General features: G+C 31.8%; 1 protein-coding gene across 4 annotated transcripts; it reads left to right on the forward strand.

Moving 5' to 3' along the window:
• The first annotated feature begins 9,059 nt into the window (after positions 1 to 9,059).
• Positions 9,060 to 17,203, forward strand: LOC140987700 (calcineurin B-like protein 1). 4 transcript variants are annotated; one of them, XM_073456334.1, is made up of 9 exons: positions 9,060 to 9,397; positions 10,071 to 10,193; positions 11,041 to 11,123; positions 12,058 to 12,117; positions 13,471 to 13,579; positions 13,688 to 13,740; positions 16,365 to 16,445; positions 16,629 to 16,741; positions 16,824 to 17,203. In XM_073456334.1, exons 2-9 carry the CDS (start codon positions 10,115 to 10,117, stop codon positions 16,885 to 16,887), a joined length of 642 nt encoding a protein of 213 aa, XP_073312435.1. In that variant the 5' UTR covers positions 9,060 to 9,397; positions 10,071 to 10,114; the 3' UTR covers positions 16,888 to 17,203. The 4 variants fall into 4 exon arrangements, with proteins under 4 accessions (XP_073312435.1, XP_073312434.1, XP_073312433.1 ...); XM_073456333.1 differs by having other exon boundaries at positions 9,061 to 9,285; positions 10,061 to 10,193; XM_073456332.1 differs by having other exon boundaries at positions 9,061 to 9,285.
• Positions 17,204 to 17,358: the final 155 nt, after the last annotated feature.

Raw genomic sequence — 17,358 nt, forward strand, 5'->3', positions numbered from 1 at the left:
TTGTACTACTAGAATGGAAGCATAACAATTAGGGCATTTAGCGTCGGTATCTGCGGGTCGGGTATTTTTGTAAAATTTCGGGTTCTCATTACCTGAACCCGAATATGGAAGGTGGTGTCGGGTATACCCGATTAATTTTTATATTTATTTTTGATTTTTTGAATATAATATTATATATTCAACCCATTTCTTTTCTCACGCCCATTTTCTTTCTTCGTCTACTTATATGAAAGTGAGAATAAGTTTAGGTTGGTCAGTTTAAGTACGGTTGCCAGTAAAAAAAAACACGCGTCAACCATGTCTTTCTCCAACAATGAAGAGCTCGTGCTGTCAAGAGGAGACCAAGCGATCTTCTCCACCGCTTCCTTCCACCTCTTCCTTTTTTTTTGAACTCTATCTTTTTGTTTTCTTTTTTGCTCAGTTTTTACATTTGTTGCTTGGTCTCTGTTCAATTCTCCACCTGATTGTGCTGTGCTCATTCCCCTTAAAAGTTTCGCTCACCCCTTCATCATGCTGGTTCAGAACTACAAAGCGTTGATAGGTGCGTGCTCTTTTGTGTGTTTTTTTTTATTTTGTTGTTCTCCATGTGCTTTTCCCTTTCGTATCTATGTTAATCGTGTTGGGGAGTGTCGTTCGACACCCTGGATTGCCTTAGTTTGACATTGAGTTCACTGTTTTTTGTAGGGGTCTCTTTTTTTTTTTGGTCCGAGCGGAGGACCTTTGATTTTTCTTTCTGTAAGCTATGTTAATCATGTTGGGGAGTGTCGTTCGGCACCCCGGATTGCCTTAGTTTGACATTGAATTCACTATTTTTTGTAGGAGTCTCTTTTTTTTTTTTTGCCCGAGCGGAGAGCCCTTGATTTTTCGTTCTTACAGATTACGTACGTGCTCCCCTCCATTCTGTTTGGCCTTATTCTTGTTCATTTTCCCCCTTCCTCGCAAGTATAGTAATGGTGCTGGGAAGTTTCTGTTGGAAATTATATAGCCTTCGGAACAATTCCGGCAAAAAATTATTTTCGATCAAATCGAAATACAGCGGAAGCGATTACATAATTTCATAAACAAACATATGAATATAAATTAATTATGAATTTTAAAAAAAAATTACTAGACAACTAACCTCTTGTAGTTTTTCCTTTTTTCGCGAATCCGAGATGCGTAGAAACCACAACCTTCCAGTACGATCCTTCCTATCGACGATAGTGTGTGGGCACTCAAAAACGCAAATGCTAGAAATCAAAATTTTTATTTTGTTCTCTACTTTATTTTCAACTCATGAAAAAGTAGAGAAAAAATTATGAATTAATTGTCTTTCTTTTGAGACCGCCTAGGATCCTATTTATATTAATTCAAAACCAAGAGTCCAAATCTTATCCCAATTTGGACTCCAAAAAAATCGACCATCACTTCTAGGATAGGCCAAGATTTTATTTGGTTTGAATAATATATTTTATGCATTTTAAAACTATTTTAAAATCCATAAGATTTCTAAAATCTTATAAAAATAAATTAGAATCTTATTCTAACTTATTTAGATGTTAAATAATATCTAAATTTTATTCACAATAAATTAAAGATATTAAATAGGTATTCTAGGCTATTATCAAGATAAGAATCTTATTCTAATTTATTTAGATATAATATCTAAATTTTATTCATGATAAATTAAAGATATTAAATAGGATTTCTAGAATCTTATCAAAATAAATTAGAATCTTATTCTAACTTATTTTTAGATATTAAATAATATCTATAATTTATTCACAATAAATTAAAGATATTATAATCAACTTTTGAATATTACCATAATAATCCAAATATATAATTATCTCATAATTATAATTTAATATAATTAATATCTCATAATCAATTATATTTATCTCCAAACTCTTGGAGTTATGGAAACATTTTTCCATATCCACACATGATTTCTAAATTGCATTTTTTTAATTCGTCATTAATTTGAAAGGTGTACAGGGACCATGGACTCATAATTAGAAGCTCCAATAAATTAAATAAATAATTAAACTCTTTAATTAATTTATCTAATTTATTAATTCCATAATTACTCCACTAAAAATATGGAATTGCACTCTTCTTCATTATGAAGTATCTTACTCTACTAAATTTAGCAGTCCATTGATATAATCATTACAAATGGATTAATCCTCCATAGACAATTCGTAATTGAAGCTAGGAATTTTCCGTTTACCTCTTCAATTACTTCTTATCCTCATTTACCATTTATTCACTAGCGAGTGATTTAATTTATAACTTAATTATAAATTAGTTGGGCCCAACACTCAGTTCCAGAATTAACAAATGAGGGAATCGTTTTTATACTTCTCGCAAGAAGGAATGGATTCCATGTCTGTGAATTCATATTCCCAGCCATTTATTTCAAATATAAATCTAAAATGCAAGTAATGAAAAATTCACAATTGCAAATTTTAAACAAGCAAATTAAGAATTATATTGAAATGAACATGAGTTTATAATCACATCAGGATTAAGATTTGTCCATATATGATCATCTTATGATTTAAATAGAATTTCATATTAACAACGGAATTTATTATGAAATATATAATTAAATCGGTCCTAGTCCTACATAATCTCATTATATATAAATGCCCCCATATAGATGTCTCTACATCGACGTTCCGGATAAGACAATCACATTCATAATGTTCATGGGCCACATTAGTGATGTTTTAATTAAAGATCCCATACTTTAATTAATTTCATCACGGACTTAATTTAAGTTTATTATCCATAATTTTAATCCTCGTGTATATATAACTTTTATATATACTAAAATCATGGTTACATTCAATAAACTAGGGATTTTACTATGATATTCATGACAATAATATTTCATTCAAATATGTTCAAAAATAAATGTCGTTTTTATTAATAATAAAAACATAATCTAATTACAATGCTTTAAGAGCACTATCCCTAACAGTTTCATCCGGCCCCCGTCTGCCTTATTCTGGTGTTGCTTCTCCCGTGTCTTGTTAGAAGTCCCTCGTTTCCTCCTTGTTTGAGCAGAGACCCCTTGGTTTTTCCTTCTCATCCTTTTGTTATTTAATTGAGCTACTAAAGCAAATAATTTTATACATCTTTGCCTAGATAATTAAATGTTTTTTGAAATTCCTTTGGGTTGATTTGTTTTTCACTCTCTATTACCTATTATGTGCTTGGTTTTATTTTTGTTTGCCCTTATTTTGGTTGTGTGGATGCCCATATTGTTTTTGGTGATTTTCTAGGCCATTTGCTTTTGGCTTTATGGTGCTCTCTGTTCCTTGCCCCCCGATATCTTTTCCTAGGTTACTTTGCTTTTATTTTTTCCCCTTTAGCTTTGTTTCAATATGTAATTAGCGTTCTATGTTTCATTGGCTGATGTGAGGAACTAGCATTGCACATGCAATCAACAATCACATTCATGACTTATATGGTTAACTTTACATCAGCCCTTGCACAACGCATTCCACCAAACACTCCAGCAGATACACCCTTCCCTCCACCACCACTCTGGCAACCCCAGCATCCACTGCAGTACACCTCACCACCCCAATCCATAGATGAGGATATCCATGATGCCGACAATGATGACTTAACTAACAACTGCTAGCGCTCAATATATAAGGTAAATACTGTCACTTCCTTTTATTTCATGCAGTTTACATATTTAACATTTCAAACTTAGCAAAATATGTTGGTAAAAAAAAATCTAGGAAAAATACTTAAGAAATACTATCAAATGTCAAACAATTTTTTTTATTAAATGACTCTAAATATGTTATTAATTTTCCAAATCCCCATTCATGTATACAACTGCTTACAAGATCAGAAAGACTGATACTTTCAATATCTTCTTAATTACAATTTCATCACAACTTAAATATACATTATTATTTTCTGTTTTTTTAGCACTAAAGTTTACTCTATTAACACTTAAAATAAGAAACTAATGTCTAGCTCTTCTAAAACACAACACGTGGTGAAAATATAATCAATAATATAATGACTAAGCCGTATATTATAAAACAATGAATTATGCACTTGCACTTGTCAACACTCAACAATTTAAAACATCTAAGTTACTTGTGTTGAGGTGGTTACAAACAATCATACCATGTGTCATAAACTATCTATGACTCACCTCTCTCTATATGATATATATAAGTTTATCAACCCTCTACAATTTTACAATTACTTGCTTTAACATTTGAATACTTTTCTTTCAATATCTAAACATACTGTTTCTAAAACAAATCCAATGGAAAACAATCAGTACTGTGATTGTATCGGCTGCACCCAATGTTACTACAACTCTCTATTTCAAAAAGAAGTCGAAGAACTAATAAATTTTTTTTACTCAAATCCGGTATGAGCCATCATCTTACGAAGAGTGCTTACCATGGAATCAAAGATTTCTCTTCTACTAGATTACGCAGCTAATATTGAAACAGAGCTAGATATCAACATTATCCGGCAAATTCAGTATGTATATTAAACAGATACTAGAACAACTATCTTATAGTCTAGAAATCGTTTAATTCAAAAACATTTATATCAACCTGTTAATAACAATAAAAATTATTCTACAGCGCCTACATGTGTAGAAGTTGTCTTTATTTTATTTTTTTACACTTATCACTTTTTTCCTGTTGTAATACATAAATAACTTTATCTAATGTTTTTGGTATACCATTTTTCCCTACTTAATATATATATTCTCAATTATTTCAGGCTATATCTGATTTAACATGTTATTAATGACCTAGCTAATGGCTAATGTATTTAGTTGGTCTCTAATTTTAGTCAATAAATGATATATATAACCTTTGAATCACAGATATGCTCAATAAATAACAATATATGATATAGCTTTTGCAAATGTATTATTACTTATGATTGCCTATGAACAATAGTTTGTCTTCATTAGTAGAAGAAAAAAATTTAATAAAATCTCCACATTTTCACCAACTGTTTATTTCTAATAAGCTAAAATAATATGATTAATTTTTCTAGCTTTTTTTTTTATTTATAGTAAGTTTAATTTCCACAATTGAGCACTAGTTAATATACTAGAATCTAGCTCACTTTACTATTGGATTTTTTTCTTCAGGTACAACCCCACAGACAAAAACGAGGAAAGAAGTGATCTTATAATAATATAAACATAACTAAGCTTTTTGTGTTTTCTAGGTATGTGCTACCTAAGTACATTACATAGAATGTATGTACATTAGCATGCTGTTATGATGTTAATTTAGACTTTATTAATATTTTGATAGTAAGATTCAGTAACGTATAACTTGTTTCTTAGCTTTACGCATTTACCAAAAATGTCAATATTCACAAAAAACTAAAAATATGATACTTTTGGTTTATAAATTCATAAAAAATCCTTTAAGTATCTACATACTTTTTCCTACACTTCATTATATAAACAACTTAAAAACTTCTATTTTGAAAAATTATATTGATAAACATATTTTATACCTTATTTTCTATAAACGCCACTTTCAAACAATATAATTCAGTAATTGTTTCGAAAAAATGAACACTTAGATACAAAAGAAAATAGCATAGATGTATAGACTATGCCCCTAAAATTTTAAAAATAATAACTCCCTCAAATGTATATGAAATATATATGTTTTATTCTTAGATAAATAAAGTAGAATATATTATTCCTTACTCAAAGCAATTTCTAGCTTTTGATTCCTAACACACAAAAATATCAAAAATTAATAAATTTTTTTAACTATTATTAGCCACATTTTCCCTAAAAAAACAAAACAAAACAAAACAAGGAAAAAATTTAATATTACTCTGCATATTTAACTAATAATTCCATGTTCATTCTTATTACTTAGATGTATACAGACTTCAGACTAGTCAATTTCATTACTTTTTAAACAAGCTTAAATAAAGCCTTTAAACATTACAACATACATACACAACTTTAACCAAATTAAAGAATATTATTTTAAACATTTTCGAATATATATATTCTTACATTTAATATATCATTTTACACCGATATATACTTTGTATACATAAACTAAACTGCTATGCTTTTTTGTATCTATTGTACTGTTGTTTTTGCTCCCCATATTTAGCATCTATAACTTTTCTTACACAAATAAATCAAACTTGTTTATTGCTTCAAAAACTCACGGTATATATTATTTTTTTATATTATTTTACCAAAAAAAATACAACTTTTTTAGTTTAGTTTATATCTATTTAATTGTCATCCATTTAAAAAAAATCCCATACAATTAAATCTATACAAATATGAATACATATTTATCGTCTTTAAATTATAAACAAAATGTACCATTTACTGTATACAAAATTGGATAAACACCTAACAACATTTATCATTTATCACATAAATACTTGGGTAAACACCTCAAAAATTTGAGGTGCCTATATCTAGTACTACATAATAGCTAAGGTTTTAAACCATCGTTGATTCAATCTCACTCCATGGTTAAATCATCACTCTCGACCATTTGCATCCATATCTCTCTCGATCTTGAGTCCGAACTCCGAAACACTGAAGCAAAGGAGAGACACAAACCAATCGTCCAACACTTAGCATCTCTAAATCTGGAATATCATGACAACTGTTAAGCATTTGTTGGTTCTTACGCTGTTTTTTTATGGTTTGTTTAGCATATGGTATGTCTTATCAAAGTATTCGGGAATGCAACTCATATAATAGGAATGCAAATAGTTTCTGTTTTTTTGTTGTTTTAGACAATGAAATAAATTTTGTTCTTAATTTTAAATATGAAAATAAAAGTACATTTTTTTATTTAAGCCTAAAATTTTGGTCACCTATTACTTGAATTTTTTGGGTACTCGAAAGTCGGGTAATTTTTTTTGGGTAAGGTTCGGATAGTAAAAATGCTATCCGATTTTTCGAGTACTCGATCTTAAGGATGACAATAGGTCGGTTCAAACCTAGTCTCAGAATTCCGATGAAACAGGTCTACAAGCTAGTCTGGGCGGGTTTTGGTATTTTATGAATATATGCCCCCGCTTATTATATCTACATTTTATATAAGTATGAATGCATATTATTAATAATACAATTAGTTATAGTTTGGTACAATGTATAAGAGAGATTGATAAACAATCCTCCTTATCCCACGTTTGGTATCTTTTTAGAAAGCTCATGATAATACCATGTGCCCGTGATAAATAATTTTATACAAGGATAAAATATCCATTTTATGAGATGTGATGATTTTAATTTAATGATAAAAAACACCACAAATGACTTAATTGTCCTCAATATATAAAAATCCTAAACCCTATCGTTCTCTCATTTCACCGTCCCATCAAATAAATATTTTTATTTGTTTATATATATATATTATATAATATGATAATCATATAAATGAACTCGAGATAATTATATAAATGATTTTTTTATAAAATCTCAATAAAATTATTAGTATCAATCAATTAACCTTAAAAATTGATATTTGACTTGACTCACAAAATCAAGGGCTCAATTATCATATTATATAATATATAAAATTAGGTAAAAATAAATAAATTATGTAAGCACCGTCGGCACATGAACAAATAAGAAATATGAACTCAAGCAACGACTTTGAAATTATAAAATTTATTACGATAAGGTTAATTTTGTCATTACAATCTAATATATAAATTTAATCACTCTTATTAAAATCATACCAAACATTAAATATAATATCCTACATCTTATTTATCCTTAACTTATCCTTATATTATATATCACATGTATATCCTATCATGTGTACCAAACTATGCCTTATATTCTTAATTATTTTGTATAATAAATACATTAATCCCTACTTTTAGTTCATAATGTTTTAGGATTGATATAATTATATGCTATTATGACCATTATTAGTTGAATATAAATTAATATATTTTAATTTGTGATAATAATTTTTGGTTTTAAGCATAAATGATCAAATTATAAAAAATATAAGTATTAAAATCACAAAATCGGTGGAGTAAAACTATTTATATAATTATATGCTATTATGACCATTATTTGTTGAATATAAATTAATATATTTTAATTTGTGATAATATATTTTGTTTTAAGCATAAATTATCAAATTATAAAAAATATAAGTATTAAAATCGTAAAACTTTTGTGTTGAATCAAAATGTCATATCTTAATAATAAAGAGAGGAATGATAAATACAAATTTTATTTCGATGTATTTGAACTTTTTTTTACAAAATTTATATTATTAAATATTGATTTTTTAAAATTAAATTTAAGAGATAAAATTTATTTTAAAATAAAAAATTAACTTATTTTTTATATAAAAAATACATGTTTTCTCATTTTTTACGCTTTTTCGCATTTTATACACGATATGATCGACCATTTGGTAGTTCGTTTTTCTCACGCTATTGTCTAAAGCAAAATTTTTGGCAACACTTTGCACTTAGAGCCACATTTTTAACGTTTTTAGAACACTAATATTATGTACACTATCACACCACACTCAAAAGACTCAAAACAATATATATCCACCTAATTTGTAGGTGAAGTGAGTTGTCTTTTCTAAGTTTGGTAAAAGTACGTTAGAAGTTCCATACTTGTAACCAATGTTTTCAGAATTGGATCACATCAGTATGTTCGACCGAAAATCAATCACGGGTCAGATGTAGTCAAAAAATCGTTTTACCAGTCAAATCGATCAAAACCGATCAAGTACCAGTCGGACCACTATTGAACCAGTCAAAAATATGTTGGATCAATTCACTATTTTTTATTTTATTTTTTGATATATATATATATATATATATAAAATTATTTGGTATATTATTATTTTATATAATATAAGTGAATGATTGCATTTCTATTTTAAAATAGATCAATTTGATCACTTATCCATGTATGAAACCATGACTTATGATTCTCCGATCTCTTTACTAAAAAAAATAAAGAAACTGGACTATTTGAGCGTTGACTAAATTTCTTTTTTTGACTGATTTTCAAAGTTGAAATAGGGAACAAGAACATGCGCCATATTTTGATCTACTTGCCACGCGCTTCGATCACGCGTGACATGTAACCTCCTCAGCATTTCGCGATCAGCCTTTCCCCAATAGGCTTCTGTTTCTACGAAAGATCACAGAATCCCGAATCATTTATACAATCCTAGGGCATATACATCAAATTCCGCGTATCTTTCGTCGAAAAAGAACTCCACAAAGGCGTCGGGATTCGTGTTTTTGTTGGTTAGTGATGGGTTTCTCTATCTTTAGTCCTTTTTTTGGGGGAATTCTGGGTTTAGGGTTCTTTAATGGTTCCTAGATCTTCGGTTTTGAGTTGTTTGTTTGTTTTGACGAGGTATGACGATTAAGGTTTGTGTATTCTGTATTTATTCCTTGCTACGAGATAGGATTTAGATATTGTAATTCTAATTGATTTCTTTATATCGTGCATGTTTTTTTATTTAGACTGTTATTTAAGATTAGTGTTTGCTTTTTTTTTTTGTGATTTATTATTATTTTTATTTTCCCTCCTTTTTCTAGACAAAAGACCGTTGATTACATTACATGGGAAATCAAGAAGACTAAGGATTTCACATATTTTTTGGGTCTATCTTTCAACTGTTATCTTAAAGCCTGGAATTTTGGCTTGCATGATTGAATCAATTGTTGTATGTCATTCGTGTTTTTACATATGAAGAGTAGATGTGATGCAGCATGTCTTAATATCCCAAGTGGAATTATTTTAATGCAGTTTTATTTATCTAAAATTGTATGTTTCATTCCACTGCATACTAGGCTATCTCCTAGCTCAGTATTCTGATCCGTGGCTGACATGGGAGTCCTGTGACGTGATTTATGCCACAATTTAGTGAGCACCATGAATTGTAGGGGTTTGTCTATTAGCTATTACAATTGACAAAATATTTGAATTGATTCTTTTAAATTTGAATGAAATATGTGATGTTCCAATTAGCTATGTGATTTGCAAGGTTATGATAATCTTGATGATATGTTGTAGTGATGCCTAGGTGATACAAGCACAAGTGAATTGGGAAGCTTTTTTCGCCGATTGATGGGCTGTTTTCAATCTACAGCAAGAAGACAGTTTCCTGGACATGAAGACCCAGTTTTACTTGCTTCACAAACAGCTTGTTAGTGGTTCTTCTTCCCCTTTCTGTTAGTTTATTTCATTTTTCTATTTTAAAATGGATATTTCCACTCCGAAGCGTGAAGAGCAAAATGTTTCACAAGTTTTGAATATATAACTGCATTTCTATGTAATTTTTTGTAAAAACTGTAACATATTTAATTATTATTACACACACACACGCACACGTATATATTAAGGACCTGGTCATTCATGTGGAACAACTTGTTGGGATGGATGAAAACTTTAAAATTAGCACGCCCTATCAATTCCTACAAGTCAGTAGCCTTGAAAGACCGTATGTGCAAAAATGTGCATATTGTAGTTCTGGGTTTTTCGACTTGTTGTGCTTCAGTTCCTTGCTCCTTTACTGGATTGTCATCGAGTAGGATTAGTCGAGTTGTGTTTTTCCTTCTGTATTACAGTTCCATGGTTTTTCAGCATAAACCTGCACTATGGTCTTCTTTGATGATACACTTTTCCATAGCCTTGTACTCTGATGTATTCTGGTGTTTGGAGTTGCTTCATTTCATTCTTTGATACTGGTGTTGTACCTCAAAAGAGTTTTGTTACTGACAATGTTTTTCTGGTTCTTGAATCTCAACGGAAGAGATGTTTTATTGAGGGTTGCGTGAAATCCCTGGTCATATTTTTTTGATGTTGACTCTATTGGCCAATTTATTGCTCCTCAAAGAAAAATTTTTCGCTCCAAATCATGAGTATTTCCTGCTTTCACTTATCATTTGTTTTTGAAAATGCTTTCACCTATGATTGATGTTGCTAGAGTTCTCTCTTTTTTCATTTTGTCTGATGACAAGTAGAACTTGCATGTGTGACTTTTGGAATTGCAGTTAGTGTGAGCGAGGTTGAAGCTCTATTTGAGCTTTTCAAGAGCATCAGCAGTTCTGTAATTGATGATGGGCTGATAAATAAGGTAACTTTTACCAAATTATTAATTGCATCTCTAGCCATATTCTTTTTGACGATTTAGCTTATATGTGGGTTTTCATATCGCTCACCTACAGTTGCTGGTGTTTTTTTGGCTTTATATAGTGTGGCAGGCAGTGTGCGATTAATTTCAGGGTTTCATGCTGGAGTTCGAGGATTATAGAGTTCAAATCGTTCTCGGTCTCATATTTGCATAGGAATTGGGGTCTAGTATTATGTTAGTCTATTTTGACTATGGATCTCACTTCGTTTTATGTGGACCCTTGGTTCACCTTTTGTAATTAATTTTATTAATTAATATAATATTTTTGCTCATAAAAAAAAGTGTGCATTTAAAAAGGTTTTGTTGTGAGAAGAATTGTGTTTCTCATAGTTGGTATTAGAGGAACCCAGATGCATCATTTTATTAAGATATTATTTTTATAAATAAATTAGGTTAGAATGCTTCTTTTTAAAATGTGTAAAAGTTTTATTTTGGAAGACAATTTTAGCCCTTTGAAAACCTCTCTCTTTGATGCATTTTACCCCGTGGTTGACTCACATTTTTGTTACAAGATGATTTGTAAAAGATAAATTTGTAGAATATAAGTGTTTTGTTAGGGTTTGCATAAAAAAGTTTTTTCTTTTATTAGTTGTCTCTCTTTACTTTTGGTTTGGCGTTACATGTTTTCTTGGTGTTACCACTTCTCACTTGGCATGATCTTATGTATACGGTATAACTATATCTTGATCTCCCCTTCTCTAGTTTCATTTGGCTTTGTATTATGGCAGTTTTTCTTTGTCATTATTCTCTCTAATTTGATATATGTTATTCCATCTGCAGTACGGACGTCATTGTTTTATTTACGTTACTGGCTTAATTCTTTAAATATAGACCAATTATATTTATTCTGATGTAATTGCAACTGATCAAAATGCAGGAAGAACTTCAATTGGCTTTGTTCAAGAATAGGAAAAAAGAGAATCTTTTTGCAAACCGGGTACAATGTTTTAAAATATCGGGACGGGATCATTTGTTTCTCAATTGAATATTAAGCTGATATCTTTATTATGATCCTTGTGAAAGAACCTAACAAAATGTATGTGTCTTATTGTTATATTTGCGCAAGAATTTAGTTGTTTTATTTAAAACCAAAAATGAAGGAAGCGCTTGAATCCATGATTTAATGATCTATTGACTTTAAGTCTCAAGTCTCAAACATCCATCCAATAGAGTATTCTCCTGTGATAGAGTATTCTGCTGTGAATAGATAGATGGAACTTCGATTTGTGGAAAATGAAATGTTGTCATCCGTTGATGTATGGTTGACTTATGATAATTTTCATTATATGTTGGTCTCCTGCATGTGATTGATTTGGCGGTTTTCCAATGGAATGGGCTGTATGTTGGTTCAACTGAAACTTATAATGAGGATTACAGGAATCGGGTGCCCAGATTCATGGATTTCAGTATCAAAATGGTACCTGCCATTTATTTTTTGGGTTCCAGTTGTGGACAGCTGAAAACTGGAGACCCTTGATTTATTTCCTTTTCAGTCTTACTGAAATGTGCAAATTATGTAGAAATTCAAATCATAGCAAATAGCGCTTTATCCGAAAACCTTCCTTATCTGTTTTTTCTGTTGTCATCTTGAGAAGTGATTTGCCAACTTTTTTCAACCAGTTATAGGATGCATTATTCATTTTTAGAGATGCCCCAAGTTCTATAGTTTTTAGGATCAAGCACTTCTTCAGGTTGTTTTTATTTACCTCAACAGAAAGATTCAACTCTGTTTATTTGATATCATCAATCAAAGATACATGACCCATGATTTATTTTACATGCAAATAGACGTGATTGGAGAAAAACTAAGGCTGCTTTTATATTGTTTCCTGAATTCCAATGTAGAATCAAACCAGGGTATTAGTTTGAGATGCAAGGAGCGCTGGTTTTTAGTTGAAATCCTTCTTTCTGTAGGAACTAGGCAGAAGGAGCGCTACTAATCTAGTTGGCCTACACCCAGAACTTTTGTGTGGCTTGGGATCTTGACTTGATCTTGGAATCCATTTTATTTTTCTCAGTGTATGCTCTAGAGTCTTCCTTTTCACATGTAGTTGGCCGAATATGAGGTGGGACAATATTTACCTCTGATGCTTGGGATATAGCATGGCATGTACTTAAAATTTGACAATGTTGAGTGACGACATGTGTTTTTTTTCCAGTTTATGCGAAGATAAAAGCTGCAACACTGATATCATTTCATTAATTCAAAGCCCATTACAGCGTTACCTTTTTATTTTCAGTAAGACATGAATTTTGTGGTATAATATGGCCAACAATTTTCTGATTACAGATATTTGATCTTTTTGACGTGAAGCGAAAAGGATTGATTGATTTTGGTGATTTTGTTAGATCGCTCAATGTTTTCCACCCAAACGCACCTCAAGAGGATAAAATAAATTGTAAGTTAGTGAAAACATCACAACAGTGCTGTTTATAAATTTTTCTGTTATGTATTCCAAGATTTCAGCGAACTAATGTCTAATGTGTTTATTTATTTTTGGCTGAAGTTTCATTTAAGTTATATGATTTGGACAGCACAGGATATATCGAGCGACAAGAGGTACAAATATCGTTAATTTCTTGTTACTTTTATACATTTCATGTGAAAACAATACAGGAATATTTCCTCTGTTTTGTGTTTTCTCAGCCATACATTTTGTCGTTATTTAGAAAAATAATTTCTAGTGTCCAACTTCTAGAATACATTTTAGCTTGTGTATCATGTATTGCTTGATCCAAAAAATTTGAAGAGAATGCTGGCAGTATTTGATTATTCTCTCTCTGTTTCTTTTTTCATTTCTCGATTATAGTCTATGTTGATGCATGTGCATTAGCACTCCTAGATGTGCAAATTCAGGACAACGTGGAATAGAAATTTTTTCTGATTAAAGATATAGCATGTGCGTTTTAGATGCTTGGGCTTGGGGGTTCTAGAGGATTGTGTCAAGATTATGAGATGTGAAACATCCCAAATAAATATGCACCGACCACCACTTCAACACCCTGAATCCACCTTCAATTCTCAGAAAAAGCCAGGCCGACATTCAATGCCACCTGCCAATCTAACCTGAAATTCCTCGTGTCCTCGGCCTTCATAACCAATTATTTGAGAAAATTTTCAGAAATAAAATTATGCTCGCCCTGCAGTCAATCATAACAAGGAGTGGGGCACCAGTCAATGTGCCACGATTTTTAATTGTTTGTAGACAGTTGAATCCCCTAACTGAGTATAGTTAGAGTTCGAGCACGTCACAATTTGTTGTGGCTGCCTAGTCCTTCCCTATCGTTTCATGTTCTTTGTCAATTGATCGTTCTTCATCCTTGTCAAAATCGTGACATGTAATGATTTAGCTGGACATTAATGTTGTGTGATGTAATTTTGTCCGTATCAGAAACACATACCCTCTTCCTTTCTGTTGACCCTTTTCCTTTCTGTTGATGCACTTTTGGTAAGTATAGGAACGATGCTCGCCAATGATACTGACTTACCTTCTCTCCCATTAAGGTTGCTTCCGCCACCTGTACCATTATGGATCCCTGGAACCTGATGCTTCACTGGACTCATCCCAGTGAGAGATTTCTTACCCCGTGTTCTTGAAGTTCCCCCTCCATCTGCCTGATTTCTAGATTTTGACTGTGATTTCCATCCCAAGCACCATCAATTAATTATCTACTCCCCCTCAGACCCATTTCATCCCCATAAAACTCATCCCTAAATCAAATGGGCCAAGTCCATGGCCCATGGCCCTACTGATGGTTGTGGGCCCATGTGTTCTCATCCTTCTACCTAAACCGTTGTTTAACCTGCGTAGGATGTCTCTTATCATTTGTTCTTCCAGTAATCCTTCAATTTGCTTCATTATCAGCTCAAATTTCTCCATATCCTCTACTGATGGTGCTTTCGCCCTTGCCTAAGAGATGCCAACCATTTATACAGATCTGAAGCTTCTCTTCTACTGTAGCATTTAATATGTTCGTAAGAAAAATCTCCTCCAGAGAATTTCTGGGATTCTCTTTTCAGCCAATGACACCTTTGCATGGCCCCTTTTTCCATACATTATTACACCTATTGGAACTCGATTAATCACAGGGTACTTCGACGGAAGTTGGGTGTTCTACCTCCTTAGAGCTTGTTTCATCTCATCTCCTCCTTGCCAACGTTCTTGGATGATTAACTCTTCCTCCTCCGACATATATTTGGTGGATTCATCTTCCGAATGTTGGTGGAAATCCCTGTATTTCTGGAATTCTGATCGAGGCTTGTTGAGAGAATATTATTGTCTCCTCGTATAATTTTTCCATCAACTATTTCATCTCCAACAAGGATGTTGGATATTGGCGAGGATATTTAATCTATATCCCAAGTCCGGTACTTCTCCGTTGTACCAACACTATCTTTTCTAGTGCTTTTAGTTTTTCGTCACTCTTGGTGATTGTCTTACGGTCTTGCCCCTCGTGTATCCAGTAGGTCAGACGAAATGTTACAACTACTGAACCCACAAACAATTCAAGGACAGAATGAGGATAAATTTGAAGCTAAATATCATAATAGAAATGTATTTTCATTGAAATAGTGAAACTTTTACAAGATAATGACAAACTCCCATGTGTATAGATGGCCCCTTGTGTAAGAATAATATTCTAACATAATACAATCCTCTCTTCCCGTTGCAATGTTAGCAACATCCCCTCAGAAATTGTCGACTGAAAAATAACCAACTCTCCCCTTCTTATTCCCTCCCCATTACAAGTGCAAAACCTCTCCTCTCTCCCCTTTCTGGATTCTTCTGTATAGTTTATTAATGTTGGGCGCTTTGTATTATTTGGGCTGTTTTGCATCTCATAGTCTTGCCCCAATCCTCTAGAACACCTGAACAGAAGTCCATAACAGTCCGTTCTGTTTCTATCTCTTGAAATATCATCGGTGTAGTTTTATTTTTAGATATGATGATGTATTAATCATACTTCGGGAGCTTTCCTGTTTATTCTATTAAAAAATCTTGTAGCCAATTTACTTCACAGGTATTGAAAATTTTCTTTTATGCATTTCATTCCTTACCTGTTTTACTTCTCTTATACAAGAATTGAACTCACTGAAGTTCATCCATTTATAAGATTGTTGGAGAAATTTGTGAATACCATTGTCTTCATGAAACCAATTCGCTTACTTCATGTCTTTCACAGGTTAAACAAATGTTGATAGCACTGCTGTGTGAATCCGAGATGAAGTTGGCTGATGAGACCATCGAGACCATATTGGATAAGGTAAGGGAAGTAGTACAAAGTACTTTTGTCAGGTGGCTGCACAATACTTGATGTCAGTTTCAATAACGTATCGTAGCTATAATCCTTTGAATATTTTACCCCTTCCTTCCACTTGAAAGCTTGTGTGTATTGTTTGACCTTCACGGTTTTAGTTTTATAATTTTTTACTCCTATCATGGACAGACATTCCTTGAAGCGGACATCAACCAAGATGGAAAAATAGATAAATCAGAATGGCAGAACTTTGTGACCCAAAATCCTTCATTGTTGAAGATAATGACCCTTCCATATTTGAGGTATTTTGAGGCTGGTTCTACATGTTTACACATCTCTTTTTTGTGTATACAATGAGTCTACATCATTTTGTGGTTTATCTAGGGACATAACTACGACATTTCCCAGCTTTGTTTTCAACTCAGAGGTTGATGAAATCGCTACATAAAATGAAGATACAGGCCTGCCATTAATGCTTTTGGTTTGTAGGAATCAGGTGGAGATGTTTCACTAACAGCAAACCTTTGCATTGAAGATGCATTTCTGTTGATGCTTGTAATGAGGTTTGTGCAATTTAGGAAATGTAATGCATGCAAAATTGGACTTCCCGTGAAGCAATGTTAGTATAATTTACCCTCTTGAAGATTCATATTTTTTGACACACAGGATGCACTTTCCGTGCGTCTTTCTTTTGATGTGAGACTTGAATTTGTAAAATGTGAATTTTATTCATGTGACATGCTACTCGATTTCAAAATTTTCGATCTCCAACAGCTTCAAATTCCAAGTTAACGAAAATACAAATGATTTAATGGGTAAAAATTTTCAACAATCCTTTGAGTTATCACGGAAGTCTAGCGAGTATAAAAAAAACGTGATTAAGCGCTAGCGTGTTGAATATAATTTTAAATTTTAAGTT

The sequence above is a fragment of the Primulina huaijiensis genome, chromosome 11 (genome assembly GCF_012295235.1).
Source record: "Primulina huaijiensis isolate GDHJ02 chromosome 11, ASM1229523v2, whole genome shotgun sequence".
NCBI classification, from domain to species: domain Eukaryota; kingdom Viridiplantae; phylum Streptophyta; class Magnoliopsida; order Lamiales; family Gesneriaceae; genus Primulina; species Primulina huaijiensis.

Coding starts and splice junctions, on each gene's coding strand:
- LOC140987700 (XM_073456334.1), top strand. CDS start 10,115: ATGGGCTGTTTTCAATCTACAGCAAGAAGACAGTTTCCTGGACATGAA. Junction 13,580..13,687: donor TCAAGAGGATAAAATAAATT/GTAAGTTAGTGA, acceptor TTTTGGCTGAAG/TTTCATTTAAGTTATATGAT. Junction 13,741..16,364: donor GATATATCGAGCGACAAGAG/GTACAAATATCG, acceptor TGTCTTTCACAG/GTTAAACAAATGTTGATAGC.